The sequence below is a fragment of the Magnolia sinica genome, chromosome 11 (assembly GCF_029962835.1).
Source record: "Magnolia sinica isolate HGM2019 chromosome 11, MsV1, whole genome shotgun sequence".
Taxonomy (NCBI): domain Eukaryota; kingdom Viridiplantae; phylum Streptophyta; class Magnoliopsida; order Magnoliales; family Magnoliaceae; genus Magnolia; species Magnolia sinica.
Window position 1 is genome coordinate 84,936,474 of NC_080583.1, and position 18,412 is coordinate 84,954,885.

Here is an 18,412-nt window from a genome sequence, read left to right on the forward strand (position 1 = left end):
ACTGGGCCTTAGGAGTATTTTAATGGTAGATATCCAATCACTATCGTTTTCCTGCGGTGTGATCCACCTGAGATTTATATCCCTCTGATTTTCGGTTTCAAGCAATAAAATGATCTGTAAAAATGGATAAACGGAATGGATGAAGCACATACATCATTGTGGGGCCCACAGAGCACCGACCATCAGCCACGGGGCTGGTGGCAGGGGGAGTAGCGAATCCGTTTCCCTACGCATGTGGTTGGACGGCAACCAAAACTGGCCACGTCGTGCTCTTCCAACTTCGGCAGTGGCAGAAAAGCTCGGTGGTGCTGAGGTCACCACGCAATCCTCCCTCCTTCGACAGCTGGTTTCACTTGACTTGCTGCCGGCCGCTTACAAGGATAGAAAATTACGGGGATGCCCTTAAACGTGATTTTTAAGAGACGAAGACAAAACCCGGGAATCTCTCTCTATTCAGCAACGAAGAAACCTACCTCAAAAGGAAGGAAGAGAGGAAAATCGAGCTGAACTGAGTTAAAAGGAGAAGAGATCAATCAATTAATCAATCAGAGAGGAAAATCGAGCTGAACTGAGTTAAAAGGAGAAGAGATCAATCAATCAGAGAGGGAAAAGAAGCGATGACTACAAGATCAATACCTCTCTCCTCAATCCTCCCATTCTCCTCAAACCCTTCTCTTTCCAGCAACTCAAAACCCAGGAGGACTCTCTCCTCTTTCACTTCAATTCAATCCCTCTGCAACCCCCTTTCCATCTCTCCTCGTCCGCTTTCCAGGTTTCCCTCTCTCTCCTTAGTAATTTCTTCGCTTCTTCTTACAAATTCAGATAAAATATTTTCTTAAATTCTGATTATATTCTTCGTTTACTTTTGGAATTGTGCAAATTTTAGTTGTTTTTCATTTTCAAAAGTTTCTCAAGTGATCTGGTTTCATAGAATGAACGGTGTCTATGCACTGTTTCTTCATTGAAAATCGAAAATGATAATTTTACAAATTTATTATGATAGGATTTTATTGGTTTAATTGGAATGGGACAGGCTATCCTACGAGTTTCCTTAACATTCATGAAATTGTAGCAACATGCCCGTAGTGTACTTGTACGTAAGTCTGGACCATTCAAATTGAGGGCCTCTTCCTGGATTGAGTACAGCTCAAAAGTCATATTGAATTTGGACTGATGTGTATCAGTTGGAGCTTGAGGATCATCTGATCACTGATCCTTTTTTTTTTTTGGGATGCCTCATGTTGTATTGCAAAATGGGTCCCATTATTTGGACAGTCCGGATCAAGATACATGCATGCCACAGTTATTGCGAATTGGTTGCTGTTAGCGTTTGGTAAGCGATATCGAACTTGCACCACAGAGCGCCCTGGATAGACCATATCAAATTTGTATATTAAGACCATATCAAATTTGTATATTAAGTGCTGAAATTTTACTTGGCAGTTGATGAAGTCATGAAACTAATGTGTTTCTTCTTGTAGTCTTGCTCATTTCAGTATTTCACAGTACCCATGTTTCTTTTTAAATCCACTTGAATTGTGCCATCAAAGAGATACTTTCACATCGAATTTGTACATTACATGCTGAAATTTTACTTGGCAGTTGATGAAACTAATGTGAGTCTTCTTATAGTCTTGCTCATTTCAGTATTTCACGATACCCATGTTTGTTTAAATCCATTTGAATTGGGTCATCAAAGAGAAATATTTTCACAATGCTTTGGTATAGTGGTATTTGAATTGAGACAAAGCGAGTATATTGATTTCCAGTTTGTGTTTGGGTGTTTTATGCTATGTTTTTAGTTGTAGAAAGGTACATCGAGTAAGGGCAACAACTTTGCAAGATACGGAGGAAGAGGTTATCGTGGAGGATTCATTTCAGGCAAAGAGTTTGCGTGAGACTGAGAGTAGGACTGATGCGGAGCCATCAGAAAGTACACCAGGAAAACTGGAAAGATGGGCTATTAAGATTGAACAATCTGTGAATATTCTTCTCACGGTGTGCTGTTTCTCATCTTCTGCCTTTTTCATGTTCTGTTTTTTCTTCTGTTATTTATGCTTACTGAAAAAATAAGTCCTTGGGTTGACACAGGGTTGTCATGTGCTAACATTGTATTATTTCATCCAACTGTGAACAACCAATACAGATTCTAGAACATTTTATCCCACACATCTAACTGTTGAAAAATCTCACACCTAGTCCATTACAATACCTGAAACGTAGTTGCTGAAATCTTTACGCATTGTTATCCAAATACAAAACATGCCATGAAGATTTTGCTTTCAATCTCAGTCAAAACTCATGCATTCTGCATTTGGATTTTCAGTTTGTAGCTCTAAAGAATGCACTCTTCCTCTTCACTGACAGATGCAAGTTGACATTCTATGCTGATCATTCACTTCTGTTCCCATTCTTCACATGTAATTTTGGGCAGATTAAAGGCTTCTTTTTCAACAAAAATTACAAACCTTTATTTTCTGAAACCCAGTTGATTGCTTCTCCTTACCTGTTTTGAATCCACCTTATCAAAGCTTTGGGTATCATATGTGTCTTTGTACTTCAGTTGCAAACTTCACTATGCAGTCAGCACTAAATTTGTGGTGCGTTTTTCCTAGTTGCAATTAACTGCAATAAAAATTGACTAAGTGATATTGTACTTGCAGGAATCGGTCGTAAAAATACTCAATGTCTTTTATCATGATCGTCATTATGCAAGGTTTTTTGTACTCGAAACCATAGCTAGAGTACCTTATTTTGGTGAGTGCCCGAAATTCTTTCAGCTTGTAGTTTTGATCAGACAATTTTTATTCTGCAATTTTCAACTGCTGTATGGTTCTTATCAACTTGGTCCCTACAGTTTTTAGAAGGGAACATTTGATTGGATTTGGACCTGATAAAAATTTCAAGTAGAATAAACTTGAGGATACCCTTATGCATGCATTAATACTGACCTATGCATACTGACAATGGCATGGCCTTTTTTACCGACAGCCTTCATGTCAGTTCTGCACATGTATGAGAGTTTTGGTTGGTGGAGAAGAGCTGATTATTTGAAAGTGCATTTTGCTGAGAGCTGGAACGAATTGCACCATCTTCTGATCATGGAGGTTCTCTCTCTCTCTCTCTCTCTCTCTCTCTCTCTCTCATGTTAATCTGTGAATTCATTAAGAAAATGGAAATAAAAATAGCAAGGGTGAGAGTCACTTTTTTTTATTCTTCAAACTTGTTCCTAATTTCCATGTTTACATGTTTTTCTGCATAAAAACCTGTGCATTTCTGTTAGCAGAAATTGCAGAGTAGAGGCAGAAAATTATTAGCTAAAAAAATGATTAATTGACGCTATTTATTTTGAATTAGGTAGGCTTGCATTATCCTCTGCAGTCTTTCATTACAGCATATATTCATTTCAATCCATGTAAAATATTAAAAAACTTTGAAGGAAAACATACACGGCAAAAGCATAAATGCACTATGTACTCTAAAATCTCTGGATGCTATTCAAAAATGAAATATGGGTTCTTAGAAGTAGGAGATGTCTTTCTTTTCATTTTTCTTTGGAGTTCTGTTAGTATAGTATGCATGATATTCACAACTTGCATGTTGGTGTACTTTATGCTTCTTTATGTATCAAATTGCTGTTCTTTACCTATATATTGTTATGGGTAGTGACTGATGGCAATTTTGTTATCCTTTTTAGTTTACATTGCAAATGTTGAAAAAAAATCATATAACAGAGTGCCAGGATAGCCAATAGACAATATCAAGATCATACTGTATGCCAGGATAGCCTGTTTTTGGGGTTTGTTGTCTGTGGAAGACCATTGTTAGAGTTACATATTCTACAAGAGAAGATGCCTCCTAGCAGGGCAATAGACAATATCAACATCTTAATGCGGGAATTTAGGGCCTGTTCTTTGGAGAGAAAACCATGTACAAGAAATGAATTCCTTTGATTTGACAGTTTCCTCTGTTTGAGAAACCAAAAAAGAGGAGGAAGAAATGATGTCCTTTCAAAGTATTCCTCAATTAAAACCTTTTCCTCAAAAAAAAAAAAAAAAAAGACTGTTAAATTGATTTCCTCAATTGGTGGGAAAATGCTTTGACCCTCCAATGTTACGTTTAAAGCTGTCATTGTTGCTCTTTTCCTTAGTTTGGTAGATTTATCCATCTTAAAATGACAAAAACACTGGGAATGGAAAAGGAAATGCATATCCGTCGAAACTGACATTGCTAAACAAACATTGGAAATGGAAAAGGATTTCCTTCTGTTTCCCTTCCATTTCCCTGATTTGAGTATTGAAAGGGGTTTTCCATTTCCACATTTGGTCTCTGTCAAAACAATCAGCCCCTGAAGGCCTTGGCACATTTGCTTTGGATGTTTTGCATGTTCAATTCAGGATTATCAGTGCAAATATTTCCATACATACAATCAACACCGAAAAGCAGAAACTGAGATCATATTATGAACTTTTTCACTGTCTTTTCCACACGTTTGGAAGTGTGGAATTCATGTGGAAATGAAAATTGTTTTCCACTCAAAAGACATTTAGGCTGTTTGGGGATGTGGATTGCACAAACGAATCAATGCCCTTATCCACAGTCAGGATTTTCTGGCACAAAAACAAAGCGACTGTTGTCTAATGAATATGAGGATTCCACTTGCTATCCAGACAGGACCCTTAAATATGGAATCTCTATTTCTAACATCGTGATATATGAACATTGATTCTTTGCTGCCTGCAACATTCTAAATCTTTCTCTGAAGATTGATAAACTGAACAAGGAATCTGCAGTACTGGAAAATTCCAAAAACATATAAAACAGGATCAGACATCCATATCTTTGGTGCTCAGAGTTTCCTTTATTTTCACATGCTATTGCATGGAAATATTAAAATGGAATCCTAGGGTAAAAGACGTATTCTATGAATGGACATGCAGCTACTCACAGAAATCATCCGTCTGCCATGGGTTGTGTCTCTGAAATTATAACTGTAGATTCCGCCTATTTCTCTTTATTTTGAGATTATGCTTTTAAATTTGCTTCTTGGTGGAAGTGCCTTTTTCTAACCTTGCATGCATATGGTGCAAGTTAGTTTTTATTTGGAAACATTATGAATTTTGTTCACTTGAGTGGCTATCAAGTTAGTTCTACCCATGCACACTCTTACTTTTGTAGAAAATCTTTCTGTCAGTTACTTAATATTTGGGGTGTGTATTGTGTTTCTATTGCAGGAACTTGGGGGTAATTCGATGTGGTTTGACCGTTTTCTTGCTCGGCACATTGCAATTTTTTATTACTTCATGACCGCCTTGATGTACATAATAAGCCCAAGAATGGCGTGTAAGTAGACCACTTTTTTATTATTATTATTTGTGGTCTGTTTAACGCTTTCGCTTTAAGATTGTAGAAATGGTCATCGATATTGGCAAAATCTTGGTCACTCAGCTGAAATATTGGCCAAATATACTTTTTTTTTTTTTTTCTTTTCTTTTCAAATTAGCGATAAAGTTCAGTTTTGTATTGAGGCTTGTGATGGCGAACAGTTGTGAATGAGGATAAGAAGCTGTGATTTTAGTCGTGTAGGCCTTTTAAGTGGAGTTATGTCATTTATGTTTATCTTCATTGATTCAGAGGTAAAAATACTTAGGGCATATGTTTGGTTGCCACCCAAAAAATCTGGTCAATCCATTTATGCCGTTTTCTACTAACACGATGTTTAGCTGCCACTTGAAAAAAATGAGTTTTCTGGAACCCAAAAGATGCTATTGATCTGTTGAAAAGGCGGGTCTTCCTTGCTTTTACTTGGGAAAAATCAGTTTTAGGTGAGCCTTAGTTCCATTGAGAAATTCCCCTCTCCCGATCCATGTTTTATGTATCCGTATCACACCATCTATTACACCCTTGGGATACGGAAGAAGCATGAGAAACATTGGGAGATATCACATGTAAACACATAATCTATCTAAGGGAAAAATTGGGGTACTCTAGGAAAATGGCAGAATTTTTCAATAAAACTTCAGGAGATGCTAAAAACACATATAATTACACACTTATAATTCAAATACAAAAAATAACCATGTATAATAGTTTTTTTGTTTGTTTAGGGGACAATTATGTGATGTCAGCCATAATCGAAGCAATAATATCCAAAATGAGTTCGCATAATTCAAATCTCATACAAATACAATACAAGTAATAAAACAAAAACAATTAAATGAAAACTGCGAACCAAAAATACAAGTTGCACTCCGTTCCATATGGTGGCTTGAAGTTGTCATCCTTGACCCTGCCAACATCGTCACTGCTTTCATTATCCCGTCATCGTCGTCTTCACCAACATCATCATATCCGCTGTCATCTCTATCAGATGGGGATGCAGTACAATCGCCGTGGCTCTCTGAGTGGTTCAAGCTACTACGGACCTCCTATGCGACCCTGATGCCTCATGGCCCTCACCCCTTGATGCCGGGTCCTTCATCAAGTAATAAAACAAGTTGTCCCGAGACCCCACTTCTTCAGTCATAAATTCTTCGACATCAATGCCCATAATTTCTTCCAGCCATCATGGGATGAGGGTGTTGATCTTACCCATCCAAATCTTTTGACTTATCCCACTTGTAAAGTGGGTCCTTGTCCTCTCCATCAAGGAGAACAACTCTACCAATGGCTAGTTTTCTTCCACCATCCGCCTATAGCTACCTCAATTGCAGTTTTATGTTGTTGTGTCAGAACAAAAGCTTTTGGAGCTTTGCGTATCCCAATGTGTTCATTTTACTCATATGGATAGCGAAAATATGCTCCAATTTTACTCACATGGCAATGATGAAGCTATCTTGGCCAATATATGGACCAGTAATAACTGCATGGTTGGGTAGTAACTCTCATACGTTGACCACCATCTGCTTTCCAATTATCATGTATATTTGTTAGTCCAGTAATATAGGTTCTTAGTAACTAATTCATAAATAAACTTTTAGGTATACAATAACAGTACGCTCACATGACATCATCATCCCCTTAATTCCACCACAACATCACTTGAGAAACCTTGTGTATCATTAAACCTACTATTTTTTTTTTCAGTAGAAGTAGAAAATGTGTCAATCATTTGTATACTACTTGATAATGATATATTATTGTTCTACAAGAATCTGCGGTCGGATCCTAAAGCACGCAGGCCAACTCTAGAGAACTTGGAGTTTGCTTCTTTATCATCGGATGAGGCCAAATCTTTGTAAAAGGAGATCTTGGAAGAGGAGGTTTTGAATGCAATCAAGGAACTTGGATGGGACAAAGCTCCAGGGCCTGATAGGTTTCCATTGGTGTTCTTTCATATTTTTTGGGAAACATTAAAGAAGAATGTGTTGGGTTTTATTTGCGAGTTTGGGCTAAATGGCACAAGTTAGGTGCTACATTTATAGCTCTAATTCCCAAGAAGGAAGGGGGAGAGTGTATTAAAGATTTTCGCCTGATTAGCCTAATCGGAGCCCCCTACAAGATTCTTGCAAAAATCCTAACCACTAGATTCATATCCATGTTGGGTCATCTCATATCTAGAGAGCAAAGGGCTTTTGTGAAAGGGAGATTGATGTAGGACATGAAAATTAAATATGATATGCAAGATTTCAGGCTTTAGATCAAACTAATTCAGAAACATGCACATAAGATTTCCACATCCCACATGAAAGTTTAAACATTCAAACAAGGGGAATCTGTGCGGGTCCAGGCCTATACATGCTAGGGCTGAATCAATAAAAATTATTAACCAAACAATATTCAAAGGAAAGTGAAAATTATCCACACATGCACAACAATAAGTCCCTAATTCAAGGGATTAATCAATTTCAATTCAGAAAACCCTAGGATTAGAAAATGGGCAAATAAATTGGAAGTATTGCATTCTAGGGTTAGGGTTAGGGGAAAGAGGTATGAGGTGTAAAATAGGCGGGAAATCTGAACCTGGAAATAGTCCCCGCGTGTGGACAGCGAATCAAGCCTGATGCACGTGCGCAGGGGCGTGGCCGCACGTGCGAGGGGGTCCCACACCTGGAAACCAACTCCTTGAGTCTGGACGGCCAGGGGTGGACTCTAAAACCCCCAAGTTTCGGGTTGATCCGAGCTACGGGCTGTGTGTGGTGCTCCGCCGAAGTTTCAGCCCTCTTGCAGGGACAGATTCTGGAATCTTGTTGAAGAGAGGAAAATTGATGCAATAAAGGACAGATTTGTAGCACAGATGATTGTGGGAGATAAGAAGGGTGGATGGTAGAAGATGGGAGCGAATCGGGATAGATGTGGCTTCGCACCACAGTAGTTAGCCCTTCGAAGAAGGGAGGACTTCGCACCCAATTAGGTTTTTATAACTCGGAAAGGAGCAGTCAAATGCAAATTTTTTTATTAATCTTCATTAAGAAAAAAACTTACAAGGGGTGTTTATTTATAAGAAAACCCTATACTCTAAAACTCGCGCCATGTGCGCAATCTATTACTTGGCGATGAAGTAAACCAAAATAAAAACTAATTAAAGAAATCTAAAGCATCCATGATACTCTAAATAACATTAATAAGCAAAACTTAAAATATGAGATTAATCCGACTAGTGGGCCACGATCATGAGATCCCATGATGGGCTTTACTTGACTACTGGGCCCACTCTAACGAACAAAAACTTAATCTTCTGGCTAGGAGGCCCTCCTTGGATGTCGTTATCGATCCAGATCGATGGTGGGGCCCTCCTTCTCCTTGCATACGTACGTAGGAGAGGCGGCGTGCGTGTGCGTGCGCGCGTGATGTCCCCGTCAGAGATTGATCTTGGACAACTCTTTGATTGTGAATGAGATCATCAATTCATGTCATAAAGCAGGGATTCCTGATGTAGTATGCAAGTTGGATTTGGAGAAAGCTTATGATTACATGGATTGAGCTTTTCTAGATTACGTGCTGGGTCGTATGGGTTGTAGAATTAAGTGGAGAAGTTGGATCAGAGAATTTGTATGCTTAGCTAAAATTTCTATTCTCATCAATAGACCACCCCCAAGGCTGAGGACTTCGGCAAGGAGACCCAATCTCTCCCTTTCTCTTGATTGTTGTGGCAGAAGCCCTCAACATGATGTTTTCAAAAGGTGTGAGAGAAGGTTTGTTTTCCGGCTTTAAGGTGGATAGAAGGGATTTCCAAGTGTCACATTTTCAGTTTGTAGACGATACAATTTTATTTTGTGATGCGAACATCTCCCAGATCGACAATCTTTAGAAAGCCATCTTCTGCTTTGAAATAGTGTCGTGTCTATCAGTAAACCTCTAGAAGTCCGAGGTGTTGGGTATCAGTTTGGGGAAGGAAGAAGTGGAGTCTTTGGCTTGCATGTTTGGGTGCAAAGCGAGCTCTCTCCCCTCTTATTCGAGCCTTCCCTTGTGTATAGGGAAGATTAAAAAACATTTATGCGATCTTGTACTTGAACGATTCAAGAGGAAGCTCTCTGTGTGGAAAAGAAGGCATTTGACCTTGGGTGGCAAAATTGGCCTCATTAAAGCGACCCTCTTTAATCTACCATTGTATTTTATGTCTTTATTCAAGTGCCCAAAAAGTGTTCTCTCTAGGTTGGAAAAGCTTCAGAGGGATTTTTTGTGGCAAGGTGGGAAGGCTAAAAAGAAGCTTCACCTCATGAAATGAGCCAAAAGTCTGTAAGCTGAAGGAGGTAGGGGGTGTGGGCATCCGCGATCTTGGGATGATGAATGAAGCTCTTTTGGGAAAATGGATTTGGAGGATTGGATCAAATGATGGCGGCTTGTGGAAGTTAGTCTTAATGAGGAAGTATGGGGTTGATCGGGAAGGATGGTGGCCTAAGAGTTTCCCTTTATATAGAGGGCCGAGCATGTGGCTGTCCATTTTGAGCCTTAAGGAACTGGTTCTCAGGGGGGTGGGTTTTGTGGTGGACGATGGTTATGAGGTTGGATTTTGGAAAGATATATCATATATTCATATATGGTTAGGTGGAAGGAAATTGGAGGACTTTTATCCTTGGCTGGCTCAAGTTCAATGAATCTACATGTTTCTGTAATCAATGCCATGCCTCACATGGTTTTGGAGGGACTTGGTTTCCATCTTCTCGAAGAGATCTCCATGACGATGAGTTTGAAGAACTGTTGGCTTTATGAAAACAACTCATGTGAGTGTCACTATCTAATGAAAGAGATTATGTTTGTTGGCTCAATTCGAAGATAGGCAAGTTCTCGGTTGGATCTCTATATTCTTGGATCTTAGGCTAGTTTCAGGGTGACGTCTAAGTCCATACCTATCCTTTGTGGGTTTATGGTGCTCCATCCAAGTTTATAGCGTTCACATTGCTTGCATGTTGGAACCAGGGTGTTTGATATCGGTTACGTATTAGCCGATACGTAACGGTTATGGCCGACACCGTTATGTGATATGGGGTCGAAACAGGCACCACTCCCCCCCCCCCCGATTTTGTGACTGTAACGGCCGTTACTGCCCAGTAATGGTCAGAAAACGGCTAGTTTTTTTTTTCCTCTTTTTAAGCTTCGATTTTTCACTTTTTTTTATACTTCTTTCTTCCAAACTCATTTTATTGCAATTTTCGACTACCCTTGGCTTGAAATTAAGGATAAAAACAACTTATATTAAGGATTTTCTTGATTCGAAGCTTCGTGGGCCATTTTCTAAAAATTCCTCAAAAATAGGTATTTATACTTTTTATTCAATGTGTTGTTGTTTTAATGGTAGAATATGATGTGTTAATCATAATAGAACATATTAATGTCCATTTAACAGATTGTTGTTGTGACTTTATATTTTTTTTATAATTATTCTCTATTTATGCACTATTTTTGGCCTTTTTTTAAAAAAATTCAAAAAATCAATTTTTATTCAATGTGTTGCTTTTTTAATGGTAGAATATGATGTGTTAATTATAGTAGAACATATTAATGTCCATTTTACAGATTCTTATTGTGATTTTATATTTTTTTATAAATTTTTTCTATTTACGCACTATTTTCGGCCCCTTTTTTTAAAAATTCGAAAAATCAATTTTTATTCAATGTGTTGTTGTTTTAATGGTAGAATATGATGTGTTAATAATAGTAGAACATATTAACGTCCATTTTACAGATTTTTATTGTGATTATATATATATATATATATATTTTTATATTACATTCATTCTAATAATTGCAAACACCTACACATGTAAGATATTTTCATATTACATTCATTCTACTATATCTATCATTGATAGTAGATAGTTAGAAAATTAAATATATGAGTTTTGCAGTCAAATCCTGGTTGTCTGGTTCATAAATTCATCAGACAGTCCGATGCAGCTTCTCACCAAAGAGTGGACCGTTACACCACCATAAACATGTTTCGATTTATAAATGAATGCATATTTGGAATGCTTAGAATATTTCGGATTTAATCCATATTTTTTTCATATTTTTTTGGCAAAAAAATAAAAATAAAAATTGCACTGTTATGGGCCGTTACGGCCCCGTATCGCCGATACACTCCCGTATCCGTATTTGTATCGGTGGGCACCGTTACGCCAACCGATATCGATACGGAATACCTTGGTTGGAACAAAGTGCTCACCATCGACAATTTATGGAAAAGGGAGTCTCTTTTTAGTAAATGTGTGTCCATTATGTTGGGGCGAGGAAGAAATAGTGGACCACCTCTTTATTCGCTGCTCATTCTCCGACGAGGTATGGAGCAACATCCTAGGTCTTTTAGGTGTGTGTTTGGCTTGAGTGATGCCGCGATCGATCATCGATTTGTTTTTTAGTAGCACGGAGTAGGGTTGGTTTCATTGTGTAGGGGGAGATGGAGATTATTCCTTTTGGCTGGTCTTTGGGCTGAAAGAAATAACAGATGCTTTCGAGATAAGAGTAGCAATCAAAGGGGTGTATTCCTGAACGCTCATTCTATTGTAGAGTGGGCAAATGCTGCGCCACCTTAAAGACTATTTCAGTTTTTTCAATGCTTGAATTTTTTTATTTTTTATTTTTAATTTCGTGTTGTATTCTTTTCAGCCTTGCCGCTTTTTAATTAAGTTGTCATCCTTTTAAAAAAAAAAATGTGAGAAGCAAATGAGGATACAAGATGCATTACCTCATTCTCGATTTGACCTTTTCCTTAAAGGGGGCTTTTTGTTTCACCAACTACCATGGTAATGTAAAGGAAATGTACAATGATTACAAAGGGGTGTATTTCTGAACGCTCATTCTATTGTAGAGTGGGCAAATGCTGCGCCACCTTAAAGACTATTTCAGTTTTTTCAATGCTTGAATTTTTTTATTTTTTATTTTTAATTTCTTGTTGTATTCTTTTCAGCCTTGCCGCTTTTTAATTAAGTTGTCATCCTTTAAAAAAATAAATTTGAGAAGCAAATGAGGATACAAGACGCATTACCTCATTCTCGAATTGACCTTTTCCTTAAAGGGGGCTTTTTGTTTCACCAACTACCATGGTAATGTAAAGGAAATGTACAATGATTACAAATCTCCTGACAACATTTGCATTTGACTGCTAGTTTTTGTGTTTGGTTCATCAGTGGTAAAGTCGTAATGATGACACTTTTCCATTACTTTAATGTGGAATCACCACCAAATACACCGATCTCATCGTCTGGATTTGAGATTTTCACGGTAATACCATGGGAAAGTGCAATGATTAAAAAATCATTAACTGGTCTCCTATATACATTTGTATTTGACCGACGATTCTCGTGTTTGGTTTGATGGTGGTAAAATCTTTATGATGACACATTTATTTTACATTATTGGGGTAATTGGTGAAACAAATAGGCCTTGAATTGGAGAATACTTGGCAAAATATTCGTGGAGGACCTTTAGCTCATTATCACTAATTCTATGCCTGTAGTGGTAGTTGGGATTTAGGAACTATGTTGAAATCCGATTCAAAGATGAATTAGCAATATAAAATAAGAATTCAATAAAATGCAACTTGTAGAAATTAAAAATAAAAAAATACCAGCCGCGCGAAGTGGGCGCTTGAGGGTCTTATCTCCATCGATCATTGATGATATTATGCATCCATTTATAAGACTTAGGAGCTGCAATCTTGATGGCCTCTTTCATGTGCTGCATTGGCTTGTACGTCGACTCCATCAACAAGCATCTCTCATTGTTCACCACCTTTAGGACTCTATAAATAGGGTCGATAATGGGAACCGCATCATGAAACTTCTCCCAAACGTTGCTCAAAACGATTCCCTCAAGAATGCATTGCTTAGATAAGCTTTCTAGGTACAATTATTAGAAAAAAGCTGTTTATTTCTTCTTTTCAGTATTATTTGTGTATTAGCTCTCTTGTTCCACTGCCTCTCAATTTTTATAGACATTCTATATATCTTGCAAATTGATAGTACAATACAGAGATGTCTTTCCATATGATCATGCAACAATGCAAATGTGTTGGCGAGTTGCTTATCCTGAGATTACTGGGTTTGATGCTTGTGCGGCTGTGCCACATCAAAGGCACGAGCGTATTTAAAAGTAATGTGTCCATTGAATCTTGTCACTGAATAAGCTCTCTCTCTCTCTCTCTGCGTTACGTGGGTTTGTGTGACACAATCGCATGTGTGTTTGTGGATGTGGTTGGGTGGGTAGTGCGCGTGTGTGCACGTGTGCGTGGGTGGGTGGGTGGGTGGGGTGTGGGTGCATGTGCATGTGTGCGGCACACACACATGCACATGTGTGTGCGTGCGCGCACGCTCACTATCTCAATGCTTGGAACACCAAAGTTGTGGGTTGAATTTCATTTCTTTGTAGATGTCAGTTTTATCATGTGGCCAATTACTTCATATTTTAATTAGAAAATGCTACATGTTCCAAGTTTTTTCCATCTTCAGCAACATAATTCTTCTTTTACTTCCAAGTCAATATGAACAAGATGACACCATAATTCTCTGCTACCATTTGCATTGTGAAGATCATTTTTCCGAATGCGTGGAGAAGCATGCATACTCAACCTATGACAAGTTCATCAAGCTCCAGGGAGGTTAGCATTCTGACATTTTATCTATGACACGTATATTATAGTTGAAATTTCATGGTGCTCAGATTATTTGGTCATCATAAAAAGTGTGTAAAAGTAGCAGCTTTCTACTGTTTCCAAGTGTACGGTGGAAGTTTCTATATTTGCATTGAGCAAAACCACAACCATGCTCTTTTCTTTTACCAGAAGAAATGATTTCCTTTACCATTTTTGGCTTGTTTGGTTGATTTTTCCTGAATGGGCTCGCTTTTGAACTTAAGAGCTATTGTAGTTTAAAGTGGGTACAATTAGAGCACTCATCCTTTTCCAAAACCACAACTGTGCTCTTTTCTTGCTTGCCTTTTCAAAGTGTGGAATACTCCTTTTTTGGGTGTCATCATTTCCATGATTCCATCACCATCACCATCACCATCAAATCTTTGTGCCAGCTATTTCTGGGTTGTCTTTGAGAATCCTTTTCTATAAATAAGGCTGGCAATGGGTCGGGCTTTGCCCAGCAAAATCAAAATTTGGAACAGGGTTGGGCCTTGCCCAGCAAAATCAAAATTTTGAACAGGGCTGGCCTGACCAGTTCAAAATTGATGCCTGGGTCGGGCCAATTGCCAGGCCTATTCATGAAAAAATTTCCTTACACATGTCTGTGTGGATCGTCATCATCATCATTGCCTTCTTCGGGCTATTTGGGTTCGAGTTTGTGAATCCTGTCTTGTGAGACATTCCTTAGGTGATATCTTTTGTGAGTGCAGAAGAATTGAAAAGAATGCCTGCCCCTGAGATTGCTGTAAAATACTACACGGAAGGTGACTTGTATTTGTTTGGTAAGTTTGTTAATCTCAACAGAACCTCTGGTCACAACTTGTGATATTGACCTGCAATAAGTGCACAATGCTGATTTCTTTTGTATCCCTCCAGATGAATTTCAAACAGCAAGAGCTCCGCATACTCGAAGACCAAAAATCGGTAAGTATCAACAACAACATCATCTCTGTGTGGTCGCCCGGTTCTGCAATTCGTTACCTTCTGTGGAATTCAAGAGGGATATATAGCCAAACAATGAAGTGTTTGCGGCTTGCAAGAGCCTCTTGAGAAGGGAGGCTTGTTCTCCATGTATATGTGGCGCATGCCTAGAGCAATCATAACTGTTGATCTGACAGCAGGTCACCATGTGAATAGAGCATAGCCTGCAAATCATAGTGATTTGATAATCCTTGCAATCTGACTGGCAAAACCATTGAATGTGGAGCCACCCATTTTCAGACAACTATTGCAACTGCTACGCTTGCCCAATTGCTGTAATTATTTTATCTATTTACATGGTTACCCACCATATCATTTGGTTCCAAAGGCTTTAGCAGCATAGCATGTTTTAGTGGAGAGCTACTGACAGGACTTCATTTCCATGAAGCTCTGGTAAGCCTCCCTTGGAAATCTCGTAATTGGAATTGGCAAAATGGTTGTTCATACGGGTTTATGGTTCATAGTGGGTAGTTTGAATTTGGTGGATTCTCTTGCTGAAGAGGGTGTGCTTAGGATTTCTCTTTGTACTGGAACCTCTAATGGTAGATGTTTCCTTTACCTTTTCTTTGGTGGATTCATTGTCATCTCCCAATCGTAAGCTTATAATACCTGCCACTGGGCCCAATCAATGAACAGGTTCATCCAAGTTGTAGTGGAGCATCTCTCATATGGTTCTCAGCCTGGATATATTGCTGTATCTCGGCTCTACTTTCCTACACATGGGGCTCATGGTAATTAAGACCATTTATCTGATGGGCTCCATCTTGGATGGACCATGCCACATAGATCTCCCATGATGTGATATCCGAGCTTCCAGCCTTTGGCCTTTTTTCGTGCAGAATACGGATCATTGCTGTAATTACCTGATGAACGTGGTTTGTGGGTGATTGCGCGCATCTGCAGGGAATAGTTTCGCCTTTAAATGTGGTGTGGACACCCTCACATCATTAAAAAGACAAAAAAATCTGTAATTTCCCTTAACAGTCTATTGAGGGGCCAATTGCTGATCGATTTCTAGTTTGGGGATAGGGCCTATTGGATCAACTGTCGGGAGCATGGGACAGTGGGGTCCATGTGTGGGAACTCAGGGCCTGAGGATACTAGTGTATCCTGAGTCAAGTATCTTTCCTATATATAAGACTTTTCTGCCAACACAATTAGTTTTAGGAAAGTTGTAAGCTTTGGGATGTTGTAGGATACTAACCGAGATTTTCAGCGTGGGTTAGGGGTAATTATGGAATTTTGAAAGTCTGCTTGCTTATAAGCAGACTGCTCAGCTATTAGTTGTATCATGTCAAATGACGGCTTGGATTTTACCTGTTCCCCCTATCCCTCCTTTTTCATGTGAGTAGCCTGCTTCGACCTCTATTGTGTTTGCATGTGTCATGTCAAATGATGCTTGGATTTTACCTGCTCCCCCGTCCCTCCTTTTTCATGCGAGTGGCCCGCTCCAACCTCTATTGCATTTGCAATTAGCTTGCGCCATCCATATATTGGGAGCCCGTACCATGAAGGCTATGTAGGGTCCACCATGATGACCGTATGACATCAAATCCGTACATCTGTTGTGCCACCTCATGTTAGGACGTCAGCCAAAAAACAAGTTGAATCTAAAACTCAAGTGAACCACAAAAATGAAAAAGGTGGGCCACATCCTTTCCTTCTGTGTCCTTTTTTTTCCCTCTCCCCTACTCAATCTCTGTGTGTTGCACATGCCGTACCCCTAGTATCTTAAATTCCAGGACCTTGGCTTAGGCTGGCTTCAGTTATATATAATGTCAGGATCTGAGCTGATGAATTATTGCTCAAAAATACAAGTTTTCATATGCAGTAGATTGGGTGAAGCTATCATATTTACACTGAAGAAATGATTTTTTTGCTGATAATTTGCTATCAAGAAAGTTTTTGTTCTTTAGTAGAAGTTTCAGAGCTGCTGATAGAGGTCATTGTTACTGATGGTCCTGAGTTGCTTTCACATGTTTCAGAGAATTTGTATGATGTGTTTGTAAACATCCGTGATGATGAAGCAGAGCACTGCAAGACGATGAAAGCCTGTCAAATCCATGGGAACCTCCGTTCTCCGCACTCAGATGCTCTCGAAGAAGATGATTTGGGCTGTGTCCCGCCTCAAGCAGATTGTGAAGGTATTGCAGATTGTGTTAAAAAATCTGTGACCCCTCGTGAAAGGAAACAAGAATAGAAAAGTAAAGGAAAAAAAAAACATAGAAGTCGTTAATATGTAGTCATTTACACAGAAAAATGAGTATGCGATGTAACAAGGGGTCCATATTTATCCAATACAAATATAGTTGTTTCATTGGCTCCCTTTTGTAACATAGCTGGGTTCCAGTTCTCACAAGGTTTCGATTTCAATGGTTAGAGCTGTCTCTGGCTGTAATTTTTGGAGCGAAGCAATCCACCCCATAGTTCTAAAACTCTGGCTGTAATTTTTGGAGGGCGAGCAATCCACAGCATAGTTCTAAAACTCAGTGACACAACTCGAAACTCGGCTGAGTCAACTTGAATCAGCGAGATTTCGGCTGAGTCTCTTGGAAACTTGCTGATGACTTGTGTAAGTGACTAGCTGTTCAACTGTTTCTTCTTCCTTCGAGTTTTAGAACTATGTTGCATACCTTAAATCATGATTTTATATGATTTCACTGTTTTGCATATTTGGGCTGTGTAGCCAAATTGCAATTTATAAGTGATGACGTGGATTGGTTGAATGTGACTCTTAGAGGTAATTTGCAACAACATTTTGAGTATTTGTGCCATTTTTACCTAATTAGAATTTGGTCAGTAATTGCACTCTCAGAGAAAGAATTTGCAACATTATTTTGAGTAATGATGTTTAAAAAAAAAAAACCAAAGTAGCCTCAGCTATTTTGGATTAGAAATTGTACTAATTGGAGAAGTACAACAGGATTGGAGTATTTACTCTTATACTTTTGAGGTTTGCTCAAATACATCCCGATGTATTATAATAAGATACATTGGGACTTTAGCTGTTCGATTTGGGCCTTTTTCAGCAACAAAACCCAGTTATTTGATAGGGTTCGCATTGGATGGGAGATGTCCAAAACACCAACCAAAAAAAATAAAATAAATCCTCTCATATTGAATATCTCAACCCATTGATTATACAAAAGTTATAGGAACCATTCATATTCAAAGCAAAAGAGCCAAATTATCAAAGGATTGGAATAATCTAAATAATTGGTTTTCTTGGGATGTCCTGTCTTGTTTTATACATGCCATCACCACCATTATAGTTTTCATAACTGTGTTACAATGGCTGGTTAAGGTAGAACTTTTTCCCCAATTAGCAACAGGGTCAATTGTAATCATGGATTGATGGCTCGT

At 38.6% G+C, this 18,412-nt stretch overlaps 1 protein-coding gene across 1 annotated transcript; it reads left to right on the forward strand.

Annotated features, from left to right (window-relative positions):
- Positions 1-290: 290 nt before the first annotated feature.
- On the forward strand, positions 291-17,366 carry LOC131219601 (ubiquinol oxidase 4, chloroplastic/chromoplastic). The gene is made up of 9 exons (XM_058214839.1): positions 291-772; positions 1,803-1,998; positions 2,664-2,757; positions 2,992-3,107; positions 5,235-5,343; positions 13,967-14,035; positions 14,779-14,850; positions 14,945-14,992; positions 17,035-17,366. The coding sequence occupies exons 1-9, from the start codon at positions 618-620 to the stop codon at positions 17,247-17,249; spliced, it is 1,074 nt and encodes a 357-aa protein (XP_058070822.1). The 5' UTR covers positions 291-617; the 3' UTR covers positions 17,250-17,366.
- The last annotated feature ends 1,046 nt before the right edge of the window (positions 17,367-18,412 follow it).